General features: G+C 42.2%; 1 protein-coding gene across 1 annotated transcript in view; it reads right to left on the minus strand.

Moving 5' to 3' along the window:
* The window catches only part of csmd2 (CUB and Sushi multiple domains 2), a 602,495-nt gene that overhangs the window by 279,220 nt on the left and 303,931 nt on the right, over positions 1 to 19,344 (minus strand). The window contains exon 23 of the mRNA XM_072548527.1: positions 2,102 to 2,240. Coding sequence (XP_072404628.1) covers positions 2,102 to 2,240 — 139 coding nt within the window. The remainder of the gene's footprint in view (positions 1 to 2,101; positions 2,241 to 19,344) is intronic.

The raw sequence follows: 19,344 nt of genomic DNA on the forward strand, positions 1-19,344 counted from the left end.
TGTTGTTTATCTCCCACTGATTTGCACAGAAAATGGTAAAATATTGATATTAGTGTCTAATATATTCCATACTGCTCAGAGCTCATGGGGCTGCAATAATTGCTGTCTTGTCACACTGCTCAAATCAACACAGCACAGTTCTTTTAGCAAAGTTTCAGCAGGAGATAATGTCCGTGGCATCTTCATCAGTCCCAGGATGTGAATCCCCATTGATGAAAGGTCACAATGCCACCCTCCAGCTGCCACACAGCTTCTACTCTTCCGATTCCTAATTAGCCTGTTGCAAGACCAGTGTGAAACAGCTTTAATGATTAAAGATATTTTTAAAAAACTGTTCTGTATGCCTGAGCATTAGTCGAACATGTGCAAGTGAACATCATTCTTTTATATTTGCTGAGCCACATTAGATTTAACACTGTTGGTAATACAGGGATTTCCTGTGACATTTAGCCGTTCATGGAGCTGGTAACTTTTCTCCTCAGAACTGATTGCACACACAATTTTCATCTATTATTAACTTGATTTTATCCACACAAACATTCCATTTGGAAGGATGAAAACCTAAACCCTTTCCATTTGATCTTTACAGAGAGCAATGAATTAGATAGCTCCTGCAGAGCCAGTACGAGACTGATGGGCTTCTTCAGGGCTGTAAGATTCTATTTTGAAGGCACATGCAAATGACAATTAGAGTTGCACAAATAAGGGCCCTGGGGATCTGGCTGGATGTCACTTCCATCTCCTGATCTTTGAATGTGAACATTAAGCATAAACATTTGACTGGCTTGAATCTTCACACTCCCTCTTTAGCACAGCACACAGGTCCCCAGACATCAGAAATTATTTCCACTAGAACACATGCTTTTTCTTCACCCATTGTGTCGGGTGTTGTATCATGTTCAAGACAATCATTTTAGAAGGATAGAAACCTGACAGTGTGTAAGCAACCGTGTGGCCCATCGAGTCCACGCGAGCCCTTTGAAGAACATCCCATCCAGACCAAACTCCCACTCCCAATTATATCCCAGTGGGCGGCACGGTGGCACAGTGGTTAGCACTGCTGCCTCATAGTGCCAGAGACCCGGGTTTAATTCCTGCCTCAGGCAGATGTCTGTGTGGAGTTTGCACATTCTCCCCATGTCTGCGTGGGTTTCCTCTGGGTGCTCTGGTTTCCTCCCAGAGTCCAAAAATGTGCAGATTAGGTGAATTGGCCATGCTAAATTGCCCGTAGTTTTAGGTGAAGGGGAAAATGTAGGGGAATGGGTCTGGGTGGGTTGCTCTTCGGAGGGTCGGTGTGGACTTGTTGGGCCAAAGGGCCTGTTTCCACACTGTAAGCAATCTAACCTAATCCTGCATTTCCCATGGCTAATCCACCTCGCTTGCACATCCTTGGACACTACGGGACAATTTAGCACTCCACCCAACCTGCTCACCTTTGGACAGTGGAAGGAAACTGAAGCACCCAGAGGAAACCTATGCAGACACAAGGAGAATACGCAAACTCCACACAGACAGCCACCCAAGACTGGAATCGAACACAGGTAACTTGCACTGTGAGACAGCAGTGCTGACCACTGAGCCAATGTGCCGCTGAATGTTATAGTGATGTTGAAATATCAAACTCAATGACTTCAAACATATCCTTGCTGAGTCTATGGTCCATTGAATTCAAATTGTGCCCCAATGCCCAACAGTGTATAGTATATAATGCTGGGGAGGAGATTGCTTCGACACACAAATCTCCAAACTTTCCCACTCTCAATACAAATTATGTCAGGGACTTTTCACACTGAATTGTCCTGGATTTCAATCTGTTTTGAATGTACTCAGTGACAACTATAAACTGGCAGAGAACAATGAATTGCACTTAATTTGTAGCATTTTATTCTCAAGGTTTATTACACTGAAATTGTAATGTTCTACAGATAATGTAATCAGACCAATGGAAAAATATGTAACAAGGCCATTTAACCCCTGTTGTATTTAGACTGATGCTTGCAAAGAGCAGTTGTGCTTATTCTTACATAGTTTGTCAATAATCTTGTTCCTCCAAGTAGCTGTACAATTCCCTTCAATAACTTCATTTTCATGCCGAGCTTACCTTAGGAACGTCAGAGAAATGACATAGTCGGGTGACACAGTTACTTTCCAGTCACATTCCTTGCCATGAGGATAAGGCTCAGGGTAAAAGGGAGAAAGGATGATTCCTGTTGGCCCAGTCAGGTTTCCTCCACAAGGAGCTGGGAAAATGAGAGAAAATTGTGAATTAGATTGTGCTGAATTGAAGAAATAACATTTTCTTCTCATTCTGTTGGGTTAAAAGTAAAATGTTTAAAGAAATGATTCATACCATTCTGCTTTGGACTAAATCTATCAAAGGTAGAGAGGTCCAAGAACAGCTGACAACCTATTTGTTCTAAGATTATTTCTCCACTTTTCTTAAACACTAGCCATCTTTCTCTTCCACGATTTTGAAAGACAATGACTCTTCACTGGTACACAGTTAATTCCACTAGCTTCAATTGCCTTCTGGGCCTTGGAGATTTTATTGACATATATGCTTGGGCCACCCATTAAAATATTAGGGTTCTCTGCAGTCACCCAGGACTCCTCCTTATAACAGACACTGGGTCTATTGTTGAGACAAATTGAGCGGCTCATACCTAATGAAGTTGGCTTCACAAATTTGCTTAGTGTCTGAGGACATAGAGCCAAGTGATCTCCCCCTTCATCCATATTGTCGGCTGTCCATTAATCTATTGATGATAAACCTTTGGGTGTCAGGGACATTTCTTTGGTCTGGACCTGACTTCACCTGAAGGCCAACTCACCCATCTGAAGGCCAGAAAACCTTAACATGTCTACTGTTTCAGATTCATGAGGCACACCAAGTCCTAACAGAGCCAGGCCAATTGGAATTTCCCTCAAAAAAAAGTATGCACCTCAAGGGAACATAATTGGATTGTGGCACTTGCAACTTTTAAAACAACAAAAAACAATGTGACGGGATCCCAACACTTTTCTAATGCATTCCAGCAGAGCTAGTGACAATTCAGTGAAAATTGCCATGCAATTTTGGGGGCTTATTCTATTCTATTATTTTCTTGGATTTCTTTACCAGTTACCTATCCAGAAAGACTATCACACTATTGGTAAACATTCTACAGTTAGCATGCCAGGAATTAATAGGTCTATACAATAATATTTTCGGTACAGTTCTGCCATCACACTAAAATGTCAACATCACCATTGCCCATCGGTTGCTTGTGTATCTATTTTATCTGAAGTCTCCTTTCAAGATTAGAAACCCAGGATAAAATATTAGTCATCACAAAAAAGGAGAGATCTATGGGCCTTTCTGCTGCCTTTAGATTTTATCATTTGTGTGCTTTTGTCAATAATGTTCCAAACAGAAATATGGCTCTGACAAAATGTGTCAAATTTGTTTCTGAAACTCTTGTAAAGCTGTGATTGAGGAAACTTCTTGATGAAAGTGACCTCTCTATTTCATTTCTCTTTGAAATATCTTTAAGACGTCTGTCGTTAAACTGTCAATATTAAGCAAGGGAAAGACAGGAGGTATTAAAATTTGTGTACGTCTATGTGTGTGTTTGCGAGTGTGTGCGTGCAATTGTGTGCATATATGAGACAGCAGTGCACATTTACTCGTTGGACTTCAAAAGAATGAGTGGGCTTCTTAAGTGAACATCAAAGACTCTGAGGGGAACACTGAAATAAAGCAAAAATTTAAAAACAAACAATGCTGAAAATTTAAAAACAAAAACAGAAATTGATGGAAAAAATTGATAGATAAAAACAAGGATTGCAGATGCTGGAAAACAGATTCTAGATTAGAGTGGTGCTGGAAAAGCACAGCAGCTCAGGCAGCATCCGAGGGGCAGGAAAATTTACATTTCGGTCAAAAGCCCTTAATCAGGAATACAGGCAGAGTGCCTGCAGAGTGGAGAGATAAATGAGAGGGGGGTGGGGGTGGGGAGAAAGTAGCATAGATTACAATCGGTGAATGGGGGTGGGGATGGAGGTGATAGGTCAGGGAGGAGGGTGGGGGAAGGTAGCAAAGAGTACAATGGGTGAATGGGGTGGGGATGAAGGTGATAGGTCAGAGAGGTGGGTGGAGTGGATAGGTGGGAAGGAAGATAGGCAGATAGGACAAGTCATGGAGACAGTACTGAGCTGGAAGTTTGGACCTGGGGTGAGGTGGGGGAAGGGGAAATGAGGAAACTGTTGAAGTCCACATTGATGCCCTCGGGTTGAAGTGTTCTGAGGTGGAAGATGAGGCGTTCTTCCTCCAGGCGTTGGGTGGTGAGGGAGCGGCGGTGAAGGAGGCCCAGCACCTCCATGTCCTCGGCAGAGTGGGAGGGGGAGTTGAAATGTTGGGCCACAGGGCGGTGTGGTTAATTGGTGCGGGTGTCCCAGAGATTTTACCTAAAGCATTCTGCTAGGAGGCGCCCAGTCTCCCCAATGTAGAGGAGACGGCATCGGGAGCAAAAGATACAATAAATGATATTGGTGGATGTGCAGGTAAAACATTGATGGATGTGGAAGGCTCATTTGCGGCCTTGGATAGAGGTGAGGGAGGTGGTGTGGGTGCACGTTTTGCAATTCCTGCAGGGGAAGGTGCCAGGACAAGAGGGTGGGTTGTTGGGGGGCGTGGACCTGGCCAGGTAGTCACGGAGGGAATGGTCTTTGCGGAAAGCAGATAGGGACGGGGTGGGAAATATATTCCTGGTGGTGGGATCAGTTTGGAGGTGACGGAAATGTCGTTGGATGATGTGGTTTATGCGAAGGTTGGTAGGGTGGAAGGTGAGCACCAGGGGGTTCTGTCCTTGTTACGGTTGGAGGGGTGGGGTTTGAGGGCGAGGTGTGGAATGTGGACAAGATGCGTTGGAACGCATCTTTAACCATGTGGGAAGGGAAATTGCGGTCTCTAAAGAAGGAGGCCATCTGGTGTGTTCTGTGGTGGAACTGGTCCTCCTGGGAGTAGTTACGGTGGAGGTGGAGGAATTGGGAATACGGGATGACATTTTTGCAGGAGGTAGGATGGGAAGAGGTGGAATCCAGGTAGCTGTGGGAATTGGTGGGTTTGTAAAAAATGTCGGTGTCAAGTCAGTCGTCATTAATGGAGATGGAGAGGTCCAGGAGGGGAACGAGGTGTCAGAGATGGTCCAGGTAAATTTAAGGTCGGGGTGGAATGTGTTGGTGAAGTTGATGAATTGCTTAACCTCCTCGCGGGAGCAAACCCTGTAGGTTTGCCAGTCTCTGTCAAGAGAAATTAGACTTAGCGTTTCAAATCCAGTCTCCCTTTTTTGGATTTTGAAGGCACTTCACAGGATAGAAACTGAGAAGATATTTTGTTATTTTGGGGAATTTAGAAAGGAGGGGTGTTCAACTGACTAAAATGTATACGTTGACTTAGGCGGAAAGTGATTTTGAGATTTACAAGAGTTTTAACGTAATTCTTCAACTTAACACAAACACCTTTTCCTGCCCAAAAGTCACCAACCACCAGACAAGATCCCTCTTTATTTTCATTTTTGAAAACCCAACAATTTTAGCAAATCATCCAATTATGAAATTTTCAAACAACAAACCCTGCCTACCAGCAGCAGAAGAATTCTTCTTTTGAATTTGAAACACCTACTACCAATATATCTCATCGCTCAATAAACCAAATTTCAATGAATAAACACTCGCCACCAAAAGCAAGCTTCTAATGAGTAGAAAAAAACCTATTTATTCTCACGCACCCTGAAATCATGCAATGCTTCACTGACTTATTCATTCACCTCACATACACACAATTACACTTTCTCAAAAGCTTAGACACAGCTGAGGATACTGTACTGTTACACCTTATAGCTCACAATCCCTTTCATAGCTGTTTCTTAGATGAAATGCATGTCTTACAGTTGAAGTGAGACTTTTTTGAACAAAGAATTCTCAGCAGGCTTAAACTTCTTATTGTTGAATTCTAGGAGGTTGATTCTCAGGTGAACTTGAAGTAGAAACTGGTTGGGAAAATCCTTTAATCTATTGCGACCTTTAAATTTCAAACTATGCTGTGAATTATCTTGTTTACTTGATGGTTTGACACTAATTCAACAACTTTTTGATCACCTTCAAGCTATACTTCCTCTTGATTTGAAATTATATCACTATTCCTTCAATATTGCTGGGCAAAATTCCTTAAACTGAGGTACAGACAGACGTTTCTGTGGCCAGCAGCAAAAAATCAGAATGGTATGTTGTTTCCTTGGTGCCAGGATCAAAGATGTCTGAGAGAGAGTGCAGAATGTTTTCCAAGGGGAGAGGGGCCAGCAGGAGGTCATTGTCCACATTGGAACCAATGACATAGAAAGGGAAAAGGTTGAGATTCTGAATGGAGAATATAAAGAGTTAGGCAGGAATTTAAAAAAGGAGGTCCTCATAATATCTGGATTGTTCCCAGTCCTACAAGCTAGTGAGGGTAGGAATTGGAGGATAGAGCAGATGAATGCATGGCTGAGGAGCTGGTGTATTCGAGAAAGATTCACATTTTTGGATCTTTGGAATCTCTTTGGGGGTAGAAGTGGATTGCGCCTAAATTGGAAGGGGACCAATATACTGGCAGGGAGATTTGCTAGAGCTGCTCAGAAAGATTTAAACTAGTAAGGTAGGGTGGTGGGATCTAGGGAGATAGCGAGGAAAGAGATCAATCTGAGACTGGTACTGTTGAGAACAGAAACGAGTCAAATGGTCAGGGCAGGGAGGGACAAAGCAGAGAACAAGGTAGGACTGATAAATTAAACTGCATTTATTTCAATGCAAGAGGCCCAGCAAGGAAGGCAGATGAACTCAGGGCATGGTTAGGAACATGGGACTGGGATATCATTGCAATTACAGAAACATGGCTCAGGGATGGGCAGGACTGGCAGCTTAATGTTCCAGGATACAAATGCTACAGGAAGGATAGAAAGAGAGGCAAGAGAGAAGGGGGAGTAATGTTTTTGATAAGGGATAGCATTACTGCTGTACTGAGGGAGGATATTCCTGGAAATACATCCAGGGAAGTTATTTGGGTGGAACTGAGAAATAAGAAAGAGATGATCACATTACTGGGATTGTATTATAGACCCCCTAATAGTCAGAGGGAAATTGAGAAACAAATTTGTAAGGAGATCTCAGTTATCTGTAAGAATGGTGGTTATGGAAGGGGATTTTAACTTTCCAAACATAGACTTGGACTGCCATAGTGTTAAGGGTTTAGATGGAAAAAAATTTGTTCAGTGTGTACAAGAAAATTATCTGATTCACTATGTGGATGTACCAACTAGAGAAGGTGCAAGACTTTACCTACTCTTGGGAAATAAGGCAGGGCAGGTGTCAGTGGGGGTGCACTTTGTGCCAGTGACCATAATTCTATTAGTTTTAAAATAGTGATGGAAAACGATAGACCAGATCTAAAAGTTGAAGTTCTAAATTGGAGAAAGGCCAATTTTGATGGTATTCGGCTAAAGCTTTCAAAAGCTGACTGGGGGCAGATGTTCACAGGTAAAGGGACGACTGGAAAATGGGAAGCCTTCAGAAATGAGATAACGAGAGTCCAGAGAAAGTATATTCCTGTCAGGGTGAAAGGAAAGGCTGGTAGGTATAGGGAATGCTGGATGACTAAAGAAATTGAGGGTTTGGTTAAGAAAAAGATGGATGCATATGTCAGATACAGACAGGATAGATCGAGCGAATCCTTAAAAGAATATAAAGGCAGCTGGCGTATACTTAAGGAGGGCAAAAAGGGGACATGAGATAGCTTTGGCAGGCAAAGAGAGTTAAGATAATGCAAAGTGTTTTTTTACAAATATATTAAGGACAAAAGGGTAACTCGGGAGAGAATAGGGCCCCTCAAAGATCAGCAAGGTGGCCTTTGTGTGGAGCTGCAGTAAATGGGGGAGATACTAAACGAGTATTTTGCATCAGAGTCAATTGTGGAAAAGGACATGGAAGGTATAGATAGTGACATCTTGAAAAATGTCCATATTACACAGGAGGAAATGCTGAATGTCTTGAAACGTATAGAAGTGGATAAATCCACAGGACCTAATCAGGTTTACCCTAGAATTCTGTTGGAAGCTAGGGAAGTGATTGCTGGGCCTCTTACTGAGATATTTGTATCATCAATAGTCACAGGTGAGGTGCTGGAAGACTGGAGGTTGGCCAACATGGTGCCACTGTTTAAGAAAGTTGGTAAGGACAAGCCAGGGAATTATAGACCAGTGAGCCTGACATCGGTGGTGGGCAAGTTGTTGGAGGGAATCCTGAGGGACAGGATGTACATGTATTTGGAAAGACAAGGACTGATTAGGGATAGTCAACATGGTTTTGTGTATGGGATATCATGTCTCACAAGCTAGATTGAGTTTTTTGAAGAAGTAACAAAGAGGATTGATGAGGGCACAACAGTAGATGTGATCTATATGGATTTCAGGAAGGTGTTCAACAAGGTTCCTCATGGGAGATTCTTCAGCAAGTTAGATCTAATGGAATACAAGGAGAACTAGCCAACTGGATACAGAACTGGCTCAAAGGTAGAAGACAGGGGGTAGTGGTTGAGGGTTGTTTTTCAGACTGGAGGCCTGTGACCAGTGGAGTGCTACAAGGATCGGTGCTGGGTCCATTACCTTTAATCATTTATAGAAATGTTTTGAATGTGAGCATAAGAGGTAGCGTTGGTAAGTTTGCAGATGACACCAAAATTGGAGGTGTAGTGAACAGCAAAGAAGTTTACCTCAATTACCAACAGGATCTTGACCAGATGGGTCAATGAGCTGAGAAGTGGCAGATGGCGTTTAATTCAGATAAATGCGAGGTGCTGCACTTTGGGAAAGCAAATCTTAGCAGGACTTATACACTTAATGGTAAGGTCCTAGGGAGTGATGATGAACAAAGAGACCTTGGAGTGCAGGTTCATAGCTCCTTGAAAGTGGAGTCGCAGGTAGATAGAGTAGTGAAGAAGGCATTTGGAATGCTTTCCTTTATTGGTCAGAGTATTGCGTACAGGAGTTGGGAGGTCATGTTGCAGCTGTACAGGTCATTGATTAGGCCACTTGTTGGAATATTGCATTTAATTCTGATCTCCTTCCTATCAGAAAGATGTTGTGAAACTTGAAAGGTTTCAGAAAAGATTTACAAGGATGTTGCCAGGATTGGAGGATTTGAGCTGTAGGGAGCAGCTGAACAGGCTGGGGCTGTTTTCCCTGGAGTGTCGGAGGCTGAGGGGTGACCTTATAGAGGTTTACAAAATTATGAGGGGCATGGCTATGGTAAATAGACAAAGTCTTTTCCCTGAGGTGGGAGAGTCCAAAAGTAGAGGGCATAGCTTTAGGGCAGGAGGGGAAAGATATAAAAGGGACTTAAGGGGCAACTTTTTCACGCAGAGGGTGGTAAGTGTATGGAATGAGCTGCCAGAAGAAGTGGTGGAGGCTGGTACAATCGCAACATTTAAGAGACATCTTGATGGTTAGATGAATAGAAATGGTTTGGAGGGATATGGGCCGGGTGCTGGCAGATGGGACTAGATTGGGTTGGGATATCTGGTCGGCATGGGCAGGTTGGACTGAAGGGTCTGTTTCAGTGCTGTATATCTGTATGACTCTATGACTCTATAACACCCTTTCAAACAGCCTTGTGAGTGTCCCTAGATCCCACGAAATATACTGGCTCAAGAAGGCAGCTTCCATAACCTATATTATATATTCATTCATGGGTTGTGGGAAACACTGGCCTGGCCAGCATTTATTGCTCATCCTTAATTGCCCATGTTAAGAGTCAACCACATTGCTTTCGCTCTGGAGTCACATGTAGACCAGACCAGAAAAGGATGGCAGTTTCCTTCCAAAAAGGATATTAGTGATCCAGTTGTGTTTTTTTTTCCTGATAATTGATTCATGGTCATCATTAGTCTCTTAATCCTGAATTTCTTTTTCTATTGATTTTAAATTCCATTATCTGTTATGGCAAGATTCAAACCAAGGTCCCCAGAACATTACCAGGGTCTCTGGATTAACAGTCCAGCGATAATCATCACCCCCAACCCGCTTCACCAAGGTAATTAAAAGTGGACAATAAATGCTGACCCAGTCAATGATACCTACACAACACAAACAAATAAAACAAATCTCTTTTCTGGCAGCAGGTGACAAACTGGTTCCCTCACTATATCATTTTCAAACTTCAATATCCTTTTTCCCAAGGAGTAGTCTGTCAGTTTTGGTTCCATTGATTAAGAGTCAATGGACTCAAAACATTAACTGTGCTTTCTTCCCACAGATGTATCCAGACCTGAGTTTTGCCAGTTGGGTCCATTTACATCCATCTTTTACCCACTGAGTTTTAATGTTTTTTTTTCCAGGGTGATAGAAAGAGAGATATGCCAGCTGGAAATGATATAGTCTTTCCTGTGTTCACCCATCCTCAAGCAAAGGAATGCCTTAATTTGCCAGATGTTTGTGAATGCCCATATGTAGTTGAGCATTTTCTTGATAATTAGGACCGACTAAAGCTCAAATATCAGAGATCACATGATATGAAGTGACTATTTTAATAGTCTGTCCTCCCAATTTAAAAAAAATAATTGTCTGAAAGTTCATAATATACTAGAGCATGATGATACACATTTAGATTGATAAATAGTCATTCGAAAGTATAGAACTGGGGTTTGCTGAAAAAAGACACATTATGTCAATGTTTTTCATGTTGTATTCATCAAAACATTTAACAAAAACCACCAATATTGAGCAATATCAACAGTCAGACCGTCGGAGAGGACAGTTCTGATTGGTTGGTAAGTGGGCTCATTGGTGAAGATGTTGTCATGGAGAATGCTTAAGTTAATGACAATTGACAGTTAATAACTAAACTTTCTTTAAGTTGTTTAAGACAGTTTGACTCTGATTAGTCAAAGTATTGGAAAATAAACCAGCAAATGGCTGTCATCTACTTTGTGGAGTAAACATATTAATTTCTCATTGCCACCATTTGTACCTTCTTGCTTCCTGGTGTTACTTTGCACTCAGACCTTTTGGTGCCCTGAATTACTGTCTAAGTGCCAGAAATGTAAGCTATGGTTAATTCACTGTGGTATCATGAGTCTTTTGAGACCAATGCAAGGATTGTTCTCGGGCTTCTAGAGGGCAGACATCATCCTTCTCTCCTGACAGCAAAACTCTACTTGTCTGGACAATTCCAGCAAAAACTTTGTTAATAATTATTTAAGAACACATAGTTTAGTCCCTTTATGTATAGAAAGAAGGAACTTACTTATATATAGCCCCTTCCAGACTTTGTCATGATTCCAACATAGTTAAAAGCTGAAGAATTGCTTTTTAAGTGGATTCAGTCATGGGGGTCAGTTAGCTGGACAGTTGGTTTGCAATTTACAGCAATTCCAACAGTGTGGGGTCAATTTCTGCATCAGCTGAGGTTACCATGAAGGACTGTCCTGCTCAACTTCTCCCTTGACCTTATGCGTGGTGACCTTCAGGTTAAACCACCAAAAATTGCCTCAGAGAAAACAACCCTATGGTCTTGTAGCCTGGGGGAAACATAATTTGAAGTGAAGGGAACTCCAACCAGGATTTTTTAACATACACTTTTCTTCCATGTCACCAGTTATCTCCCCACCTGTCCTGTGCTGAAGTCATGAGTTCTTTACCATACAATTATCCTGCCAATGACTGGCACCTCCTTTGCTTCAGTAGTATTCTTATCAGGACTGTTTGCTTGTGTGGATAGGGAAGTCACGGGTGGTGGGGTTAGTCACTGAGACTGACTGGAACATTTGTTCTGCTGTCATTCCTACAATCAGATAATTCAGCACAGGCCAGGAATCAATACAGACACCTCTGTGACTTATTTCTTCAATATGTTGAGCCTCAAAGAAACACTGGGTCTGGTCAATCTTTATTCCAATCTATATATTTAATTACCATCAGTGGTTGGGATTTGCATGATCTGACCAATCCCAAAGCCAAATTCTATTAAAACATTACTTTAAAAAAGGATACATTCTCTTTCTGAACATTTTACATTTTGTTTACCCCAGGCCAGGAGGAGTAGGCTAAATGCGAGTATAAAGTCCTTTGATTACTCTTTACAACTTCTTTCCTGCAGTATTTAATATATATCCTCTTGACACATCAGACATCATGAAGTCTCAGACTGAGGCATCCAATTTTGTGTCAAATTATGGTTATATTATATATTGTTAACTCAGTAAAGTCTACGAGTTGAATTTGATCAATGATCCCGACAGTTAGTGGACAAGAAACATAATTCTATCAATTTGGCTGAAAATAAGTGAACAAAAATAGCACCTTGCCACTTAGTAAAGGGTGTTTACTTTTATAGAATAATGATGCAGTGACAAGACATATTAATTTAGATAGATTGAGACACATTTGAGTGACAGTTGAGTGAGGCAAGGGGTAAGTCATTTTGGAATGAAAACAAAACATACTTCTTCAAAAAAATTAAATTGTCTCAAAGTCTGGCAAAGATATCAAAATCAACTTGAGGTTATCTGAGTCCGTTTTGGATATGCCATTCCTCTGTTCACATGGAGGGAGCAGGAATCTATTCAATCATGCTCTCAATTGCTTATCTTGAAATCATTTCAATGATATCCATATATTGCATTCATTGGAATATGTAAAGGAATCTATAAAACATTTTTCCACTCCTGAAAATAACATATCTCCCAATGATAATTTTACTTGCCAAAAAACTCAGCTTGCTCATTTCTTACATATGAGGGTAAGCAATCATTATTCAAATTCAATCAACATGAGCAAATTAATGACATTCAACAATTTAATCTGACACATCTGTGCAAGCAAGTTGACAAGCAATTCCCATTTCCTAACGATTGCAGATTCTAACAGACAGCTAGAGACACTGTCTGCTTGCCTCCGATCGCTGACTTCATTCTCATCCAAGGGTTATTGGATGAAAAGCTTGGACGGCTACAGATGTTAACTAAAATGAACCCAAGCAATCCCAATCCATTTCCTCTGTGCCCCACGGCATAAATCCACTCTCACTTTTGCATTAAGTGCTACTAAATTGTCAGTCTCATTCACAAGACTGGGAGGGATGAGAAAATGTTGCACTGGTGCTGTCATGGCACTTTTCATGTTCAGGTCAATACAGCCTGCTGTGGGCGTCAGTGAATAAAGTATTATAAGTGACCAAATCTGAAATATTCCTGACTGACCTATGCCTGACTATTGGTGCAATTAGATAAATTGCTGCATGAAAACAGCTGAAAGCCAATTTACATATTGACTCTTGGAACGGTGCCATAGGGTATATAGGCTAAATGTCGTCATAACTGCATGCAGCAGTAACACTGAGCAGTGTCTGAGGCAGCCAGTTATCTGAAAGTAGTCTTGTTCTTAGGCACAGAATCAACCCTCCCCTTGACGATATAAATAAAGATGCTGCAGCACATCGGATAAAGGAGTGAACAAAACAAAACTGCAGGTCACAGGGACTGAGCTGAACTAAAGATAACAAATTACTTCGAAGCTGAAAACTGTGACTGATGGTGCTTCTGCTGAAAGCACTGTAACATGCCAAGTTTTTTTTAACTATTAAATATCACGGACGTTCAGGTGGAGTAAAAAATAGATTTTATGATCAACATAATAGCAAATACCTATCGATCCACCCTACGATGAAGTCCTAAGCCAAGGAGATTCAAGATTTGCAAGCAATTAATATCACAAATATTAATATTAAAATTTTACAACTATTAATCAACGTTAAAAATGATTAGAGTTTTACATAAAATGTGCAAAATGACAAGGATCAGAATTATGTTTTATTCTGTATTGTACCTAACACAGTTACCCCTATTATCATCTTTAAAGTTTCCTATCATGGAGATAGGAAATTAAGAACAAAAGTATACCATTCAGCCCATCAGTCTGTTCCACAAGTAAACTTGGTCACTCTCATTTGTTTGGCAAATCTACTGAACCAGCATTAATCTCTCCCTTGAAGTCTCACAGAACAAAAATAAAACTATCAAATTTAATCTTCCAAATTTCAGCTTATTTCACACTTTTTTGTATTTGTTTTTACTTAGTTTGCCATTCTTTCACAGTTCCTGGGTCAAAATGCTGGAACTCCCTTTCTAACAACACTATGGGCATTCCTTGATAATAAGGAAAGCAGGAATTTGACGCGGTGACTCACCATCATCTCTTCAAGAGCAATTAAAGCGAAGACAGTGCATGCATTTGATAAGCTTAGTAAATGAGCAAAATTGTTTTTGTATGTCATCAAGGGCTGTGACAGCAACCGAGCTTTTGAAACTGAAAACGCAAACAAAAAACATTTGCTAACTGCAATCTTAAGAAACTGTTTGAACGTTTGATGAAACAGGATTATGTAAGCTAGTGTGCTTCCAATTTAACCTGGTGTTGTGTGAATTTTAACTTTGTACACCCCAGTCCAACGCCGGCATCTCCAAATCAGGATTCTGAAAAGGGATGGAACTTTAGCCTGGGCCAGGAGGGCGAAATGTAAGTGGGAATGCAAACAATTTCTTACTAGTAGCCTGAATGCCAATTTCCAAGTTCAATCAAATGTGGGCTATTTTCCCACAGGATGGATTAGGTGGGAGGACAGTGGGACGATCTGCTGGCAAGTGGTGGCTAACCAGTTTGATTAGATTAGATTAGATTACTTACAGTGTGGAAACAGGCCCTTCGGCCCAACAAGTCCACACCGACGCGCACCCACCCAGACCCATTCCCCTACATTTACCTCTGCACCTAACACTACAGGAAATTTAGCATGGCCAATTCACCTAACCTGCACATTTTTAGACTGTGGGAGGAAACTGGAGCACCCGGAGGAAACCCACGCAGACACGGGGGAAATATGCAAACTGCGCACAGTCAGTCGCCTGAGGCAGGAACAGCGTCTCTGGCGCTGTGAGGCAGCAGTACTAACCACTGTGCCACCGTGCCGCCCACAGTTACCAAATTAAAAACCTATTGTTGCCTAGTAATGGAATCTAGAGAGGTATTCCAGTCAATCTCTGGGTTTCAGAAGTAGCAGGGGTCAGTTTAGATTCCTGGAGGTTGTCTCCCAAGGACAGACCAAGGAAAGGTTCAATGCTCTAAATAGGAATAGATTTCTCTCCTTGCCTGGTCTGGATGCAGCAGGAGACAAAGGTCACCCCCTCTAAAAGGGAATCCCAGCAGCTGTGATCCGAATGCAACAACCACTTCGAGTTTAAAGACTGAAGAGGTTGAAGAATCTCCATTTTAAAGTACTCTCTCCATTATTTAACTGTCATGGCATCCTGCTGCTGATTTCAAGCTGAAAAAATATTGATTATCCCTCCAGCTGTGGGAGCCTGCCTGTTTGCCATCTTTGAATGGACAGCAAGACTGCTTGGTGGCCATTAATTGGCCACTCAGAGGAAATTCTCATTGTATAGCTGTTCCTCACGCAGAGTTCAGCTTCTAAAGCCCACTGAAGTCTAACACTGAGATTCAGAGGCCCTTGAGTACAATTCTGCTCAGAGCTTTAATAACTTGAAGCAGAAATTATTCAGCAAAACAGGGTTAGATTTTGCAGTTGCAACAAAGTTCTGAAAAGGTAGAGAGCCCTGCAACTCTCTAAGAAATGCACTCAGATCAGACAAAACTCAAGACATAGTTTATAAGCAACCGCAGAGGTGTGCCCATCCAAAAGGCAGTGCTTCAGAAGAAACCAACAGGTCTGCTTATTAAACTACATGCATCTAGAGAATCGTCCTTCTTTCTCTGTTCTATGCCTCTGTACTAGCTTCACGCCAAGAAGCTCAACCACTTTCAGTTGATCCACCTTCAGAAACTCAGATGGCAGGGCTGAATATTAGGCATGGAGGTGTTTACCTGAGCTGGCCTGCCAAACATCCTCACCACATTGTAACAGTCACAGCTGAGTTGGTCTGGTGGCCAGAGTGCCTGACACTCAATCACTAAAGCAAATCCTTAACAGATGAATTGAGTCTGGGTTGCTTTCACATGGTGGTCAAAGGAAGCACTACAAGGATGGCTTCACTTAGGAGTTTGGATACTGCCTTTGACAGTGGGATGTTCACACAGCATCACTGCACTTGCACAATAACATAGAAGTTTGCCCTCCTTCAAAAGCATGTGCGTAGCCGATGCAGAGATAAAGCACAAGGAAAGGAAATCCTGAATCAACAACTTCTTCAACATTCAGTCATTTTCCAGATCCTGTCTCATTTGCAGAAGGCTCTCTGAATAGAGGCTGATCTATGTAGTCACCTATGTACCCACCAGAACCACAGCATACACCCAGGATGATGAATATGGACACCTTTGGCTTGAAGGACAATGAAGAGTACATGTGCCAGTAGCGTTGATGATAATCAGTTTAAAGCACCAGCTACTTTTTTTTGCCATCATCTGCCTGTTAATTCAAACATTAATTACAGCAAAAGTTTCAAGGTAGTGACTGAACAGTCATTTTGGAGTAGAAACTTTGGGTTTACTGTATTTTACTGAGTGTCAATTTCATTGAGTTTCATGAGACAGTTTTTCTCCATCAGGCCTCGTGACACTTTCCACCATATTCTCCAAAACTCACCTCATTAACTATCTACCAGTGACCCTATCACCGGGTGCTAGCACAATTCTATAATCTTGCTGTATCTGGAAAAACTTGTAACTCATTGGGTATGCGAGAAGAGACTGGCATTCATGCTGACTGTATCATCTTAAAAAGGACATAGTGCATCTCCTGATACACAGTCAGAACTGTCCTGCATGGTTCTTGACTTTTGCCCTGGACATGACAGATAAGGGGAACTTGGCTCCCTACTTTGCAGACAGGAACTTGGTGGACCTGGTGGATGGAGTGATACTGAACAGGGACACTCTTTAACCCCAGCACCCCACACGATAAGACCCTACCAGCCTTGTTTGTGGATGCCACCCAAGTCAATATGGATTCAGCCATCTGTGGGAATGCTCAGCAGAGAAGGCAGGGTAGACGCCACATCCTTCTCCCTGCTACCTTACATACACTTCCCCTCTGTTACTGCACCAACCTCTCAATCAAGCTCATGTTCTAGCACTCTCACTATTACATGTAACATCTTCCCTCATGTGCACTCACCTCCTCCATCTATCCCTGCATGGCTTCTGTATTGCCTATTCCCTCACTTGGGACACCTCACTAGTTTTCCCCCAGCAGCATTCACACTAACAGCAGCCTTGTCCCCATTTCTCCTCCCTCAGTGCTTCCTTTCAGTCTGAGAAAAAAAACAACCCACAACAGGGTAGAAAAAAGCCAGTTGCATGGAGTGCTACCCAATATTCAGTTCCTCACCCCCATGAGAGGAACCTGCCCTGACCATCCTGAGTGGCCAATTGAGCAAGTCCACACCTCTGAAGTAGTTTTGGAGGCCCTTGACTTAGTGTGCTTAGATCCCCTTGACCTGACTGAGGACTAATGACAATCATGGTAAGTCTCCTGCCTCTGACTGTTGTACTAAACATCAAATCAAGCCAGATATAGTGTGAGCCAGTGGCTCTGACTGGGAGGCAAAATGACAAGGCATGGATGCTGTGAAAATCCAGTTCGGCTCAGGATGAGGGAGCACTAATAGAGCGAGCAAACAGCCTTTATAAGCAGCCTGGTCCAGAGTGAGAGCTGGGTGCCTATACCATGTGCCAGCATTTTAATGCAGGTATCCAAACTGTAGCAGCATCCTGAATGTTTGTAGGTGGGGTGCCATGAGGGTTTTGAGAAGCTGGCATTTTTTTGTGGATAGGTGGATTGAGGATGGCAGTTGCCCTGAGACATTGTTGCCATGTGCCCACGTTTGCAGCCTGGAGAAGCAAGCTGCGAGCTGAATTCCTCTGACACCAAGTTCATGTCAGAAATTGATGGTGTCGAGGGGCTGCTTACAAGCAATAATCCCTATTCGTTTGCCACTTGCTGCTCACAAGCGAGATCCTCGTGAGTTCAATGCCTGAAACTCAGAAAATGTGACATGTTGCTCTCAATACACTGTGCAGAAAAGCCTCTCCCAACTTCTCATGTTATTATCCTAGATTTCCTGCCATGGCCCATGTTGTTCAGGACCCTTTGCGATTCTGCCCACTGTCTCTGTTTCTTGTTCCACAGGATTGACCAGACCTACTGAGTTTTTCAGCACTTTGTTATTATTGCACAGCTAGTGAAGGTTGGGCTCATAAGACTTCACCAAATTAACTTGTGGTCGGCCAGTGACTGTGAATATAGATGATGAGTTGTTAGAAATTATTTGAAGAAGAAAGAAACCATTTCATCACACTCCCAAGAAAAGCTAAAAACGAGGTTCACGAGAGTTCAGCTATCTGCTATTTATCTGCCAGGAAAATGGATGCAACTTGCCGCTAACACAAAGAGAATGTATTTGTTTTTTAGCTTGAAGGACAAGCTGCAGTTGAAAATCAGTGACAGTCAAGATGATCGAAAACCTACTGACTGTCAAACACTGGATGTGGGATATTAAGCCACATAATGCAAGAAATGAAAGGCTTCAAATTCTGAAGACCTTATCTTGAATGATTGACCATCCAGCAAACAGCAGTAGCAAGCTTTGTGATTCCATTCTTCTATTTTATAAATGATCTTAATATCCAGCATGACACCCTGTTTCAGGGAAGATGAGTAGTTACTCTGTATGCAATGAAAATGGACATGATGCAGCACACCTATTCTTCCCAACTTGGTTCATTGTGTAAGTCATGCATTTCTCTTAACAACTATGTCTTGTATATAACTTCGATCACATCTCCAATGACACAAAACCTTGTGTGTTCTCTGAGTGGAACAATAGGACAAGGGATGAGAACTGTCCCTCCAGTTCTTGTATATGATGCTCTAGTGATCACGAGTTGGCTACCACTTTCTCAGAAGATAGTAAGTAGTATAAAGTCAAGCCAAAGTGGTTTGATGCATTCTTTTTATTTATTCATTTTGTGGGATGTGGGCATCACTGGCTGGGCCAGCATTTATTGCCGATCTTTAGTTGCCCTTCAGAAGGTGGTGGTGGTGAACTGCTTTGTCGAACTGCTGCAGTCCACCTGCTCTGGGCTGACTCACATTGCCATTCGGGAGGGAATTCCAGGATTTTGACCCAGCAACAGTGAAGGAACGGGAATAAATTTCCAAGTCAGGATGGTGAGTGGCTTGGAGAGAAACTTGAAGATGGTGGTGTTTCCATGTAGTTGATGCGCTTGTCCTCTGGATAGATGTAGTTGTGGGTTTGGA

The sequence above is a fragment of the Chiloscyllium punctatum genome, chromosome 27, assembly GCF_047496795.1.
Source record: "Chiloscyllium punctatum isolate Juve2018m chromosome 27, sChiPun1.3, whole genome shotgun sequence".
Classification (NCBI taxonomy): Eukaryota; Metazoa; Chordata; class Chondrichthyes; order Orectolobiformes; family Hemiscylliidae; genus Chiloscyllium; species Chiloscyllium punctatum.